Here is a 3,182-nt window from a genome sequence, read left to right as displayed (position 1 = left end):
TGACATTATTTACACACTAATTTTTATTATATGCATGTAGCGCTCTTACCTGAGCCACTACTAAACAGACTAATACGCGTGCAAAATTAAAACTTAATAACAAAAATTAAACAGCGAAACCAAATAATTTAATCATCTTACAACTCAAATAAAAACAGAATCATAACAAACCAAATAATTTAATCATTTTACAACTCAAATGAAAACAGAATAATAACAAACCAAATAATTTAATCATCTTACAACTCAAATGAAAACAGAATAATAACAGCCGTCTTAAACATTAATACAACCATAATTAAAACATAATTCTGAACGAGAAAACGATAAACCACGTAAAACATCCACTCGAACACCGCCGAAAACCTAACTGCTCTAGCTACTGCCCTGGACATCCGACCGTCCAACCTAAGAACTGCCACGTGGAATGGGGTGCCCAAGATGAAAAACAAGGAAGTGAACGGCAATCGCTCAATACAAGAATATACTATTATACAAATTAATATGATGCATGCAAAATACAATATGCTCAGATATCAAGGATAAGTCAAGAATCTCATACTCAGTCTAGAGGAGCCTTAATGTGTAGTCTCTGATCTGCCCTAGGCATGTTTTGGCTCTCACACTCATCATCAAGACGTGGACCTACAATGTCTAGGTCATTGGAGCCCGTGGGTCCCGTCGGACACTATAGCTCTCAATGCTCCCATCGTCCACAATACAAAATAAAACTGAGCGGCCCCAACAAACGAGGTATATCTCCAAAGATATTAGGTTCGACATGATATGTCATGCATAATGTGCCAAAGCAATAAAAACATGTATCATGCAACAGATAAATATGCAGCATATAAGTGTTTAAAATACGCTTGGATATCTCAGTCAGTACATCACGTACCTCAATAAAACAATCTAACAGAAAGCTCTGAACCTAGACAATACCCACATAATGAAATCACTATCAAACCAGATCATGAATTACCAAACATGCTACAAAGTTCTCCCTAATGATCTTTAAATCACCGTTCAAGGCTTTAGGATTATACCTGCATCCGTCGTCAATCCGCTGATGATGTCTCGATCTTAGTTCACCGAACCCTCCTCAAGTCGACACTAGCTCCGAAAATTCCCGACACCAAAGTGCCCTAGAAACTGACCAGAAAACCTAAGGTACATGAGACACAGACCATGAGGAGGAACAAACAATGCGTGCTTCGCGAGTACTTTTCGAACACGGGAAGCCAAAATCTTGGGAACAATATCATGTGAAGCAGCTTCTTTCCCAACTTGAAGCAACAGTGCAACCTCCGAACATCGACGAAAAATGATCATTACCATTTACACGAAAAAACAAGACATTACATTCGTCTACTAAATCATTATGAAATTCGTCTATTATTTTTTAGAGGGACTTCTAAATAGGAAAATAGGATGAAACATCAAATACCATGTTCCGAACTTGTCTATATAGAAAACCAGATCCTTCAACTTCTACTTGCAAAAGAGGTCCCCCACAAAAGAGAGAGATTTGTTAAATTCAAGTTTAGTGATTCTCAATAAAACATAGATAATTTCATCTTATTGCATAAGTTCATCTGGTTTATTAAAACATTTATATTTTTTAAAAGATAAGAGTTCCAGCTCCTAAGTTATAAGCAAAGACAGTAGAATATTGGGCTAAATAAATCATTACATTGTGTTTGATAGTCTATTCTTTTGTTCATTTGTATCAAAATCAGAGCTTCATAATTGTAAAGAAAAAGGGAACAAAATTTTTAGCTATTTAAGAAGGTACCATTTCATTCACATCAAAATGGAAGATATTCTTCACTGGATTTGGCGTTCTATCATTGTGTGATGCATTGGCAAATGCAGAGAAGTCGTGGGCTCCCACAAAATGCTTTGCAGCATCCCTCACGCCCTGTGAACGCTTTCCAAGTTGTCATAGTTGAAAGGATGAAGTGTGCCACCTAAAATACAAATATTTTCGTGAATTTTATCTTTCAGTGATTCCACGGTCAAAAAAATTTGTAAAAGCTCAGTGTTTCACATAACACTTAAAGTTCGGCTTATTTCCAGGAACACTAGATGAGATTTAACCAACATCCTGTGACGTGTTGTTGTAAAGTTAGCTAAATCTTAGAGCATGGTTCTTGGTAATTGTTAATATCTTCAAGGGCTTCTGTAATTAAGTCAAGACTAATGAGTGCCGATGTAATCAAACATACCTGACACCAGGCATGAACTCCTGCATCTGTTCGACTAGCACCAGCTAACTGAAGTTCTTCCCGTTCTAATTTTGTAATCTGAGTCGAAGCTTCTTCAACAATACATTGGACCGTTGGCGTTGATTGTTGGTATTGCCACCCTACATACAATCGGCACCCTCAAGTATAATTATGCAACTGAATCAACTCAACAGAGTAAAATTCAAAAGTTTGTGAACTGCAAAAAGTGAGAAATCTTTGATTCTTTCCGGGGAGGAACATAACGAGAATGCAAGTTAGGAAACAAAATTGTACCAAAACACTCGAAAGCAAGAATTCATAAATTCTACAACTTGCGGAAGAAAACTAAACAAAAGAAGAGTCCTATTTGATATCTTGACTCCTGATAGTCAAGCTCAGAGTCACGAAAAATAAGCTAATTATATGATCATGACTGTGGGATTAATCTCCAAACACACAAAAAAAAAAACCGATTATGTTGCTTTGTAAAGAGGATATTTTCATTTTTACCTACGTTTCTTTGTTTCTTAAAGTTATTAAACTAGATTCTTGTCCCACCTAAGCTTGTTTTCACCTGGAATATCTGGACTTCGCATTACGTAATCCATTATCTCTTATTTTTTACTACATTAAGCATGAAGAATAGGAGAGATGGCAAAAGCACCAGCTAAATCATCTGTAAGAAGAAAAACAATGAAAAGAAAAAAGAAAATATGAAAAGGAATTTAAATTTCTTACCGCCCATATGGACCAGAATTTAGCAAAATATTTTAAACAGACAGATAAGTAAAACAAACAAGGACTAAACCTGAAAAACGGGGTGCCATCATAAGCAATAACCAAGCGCCACTAAAAACTTGAACTGGGAGCTTTTCAGTATCCTTACCATCAGCCTGCAAATCCTGCTTGGAAAGTATTATTATAACAGTAAAACGATTAATTTGAGCAAAACAA

At 36.0% G+C, this 3,182-nt stretch overlaps 1 protein-coding gene across 1 annotated transcript; it reads right to left on the bottom strand.

Annotated features, from left to right (window-relative positions):
- Positions 1-245: 245 nt before the first annotated feature.
- Positions 246-2,836, bottom strand: LOC140802863 (uncharacterized). Its single transcript, XM_073158482.1, has 4 exons — positions 2,803-2,836; positions 2,229-2,386; positions 1,796-1,921; positions 246-1,305 (listed from the first exon to the last, which is right to left on the bottom strand). The coding sequence occupies exons 1-4, from the start codon at positions 2,834-2,836 to the stop codon at positions 1,114-1,116; spliced, it is 510 nt and encodes a 169-aa protein (XP_073014583.1). The 3' UTR covers positions 246-1,113.
- Between the last annotated feature and the right edge of the window lie 346 nt (positions 2,837-3,182).

The sequence above is a fragment of the Primulina eburnea genome, chromosome 10, assembly GCF_022965805.1.
Source record: "Primulina eburnea isolate SZY01 chromosome 10, ASM2296580v1, whole genome shotgun sequence".
In the NCBI taxonomy this organism is placed as follows: Eukaryota; Viridiplantae; Streptophyta; class Magnoliopsida; order Lamiales; family Gesneriaceae; genus Primulina; species Primulina eburnea.
The sequence above is the reverse complement of the archived record's forward strand: the minus strand, read 5'-3'. Positions and strand labels throughout refer to the sequence as shown.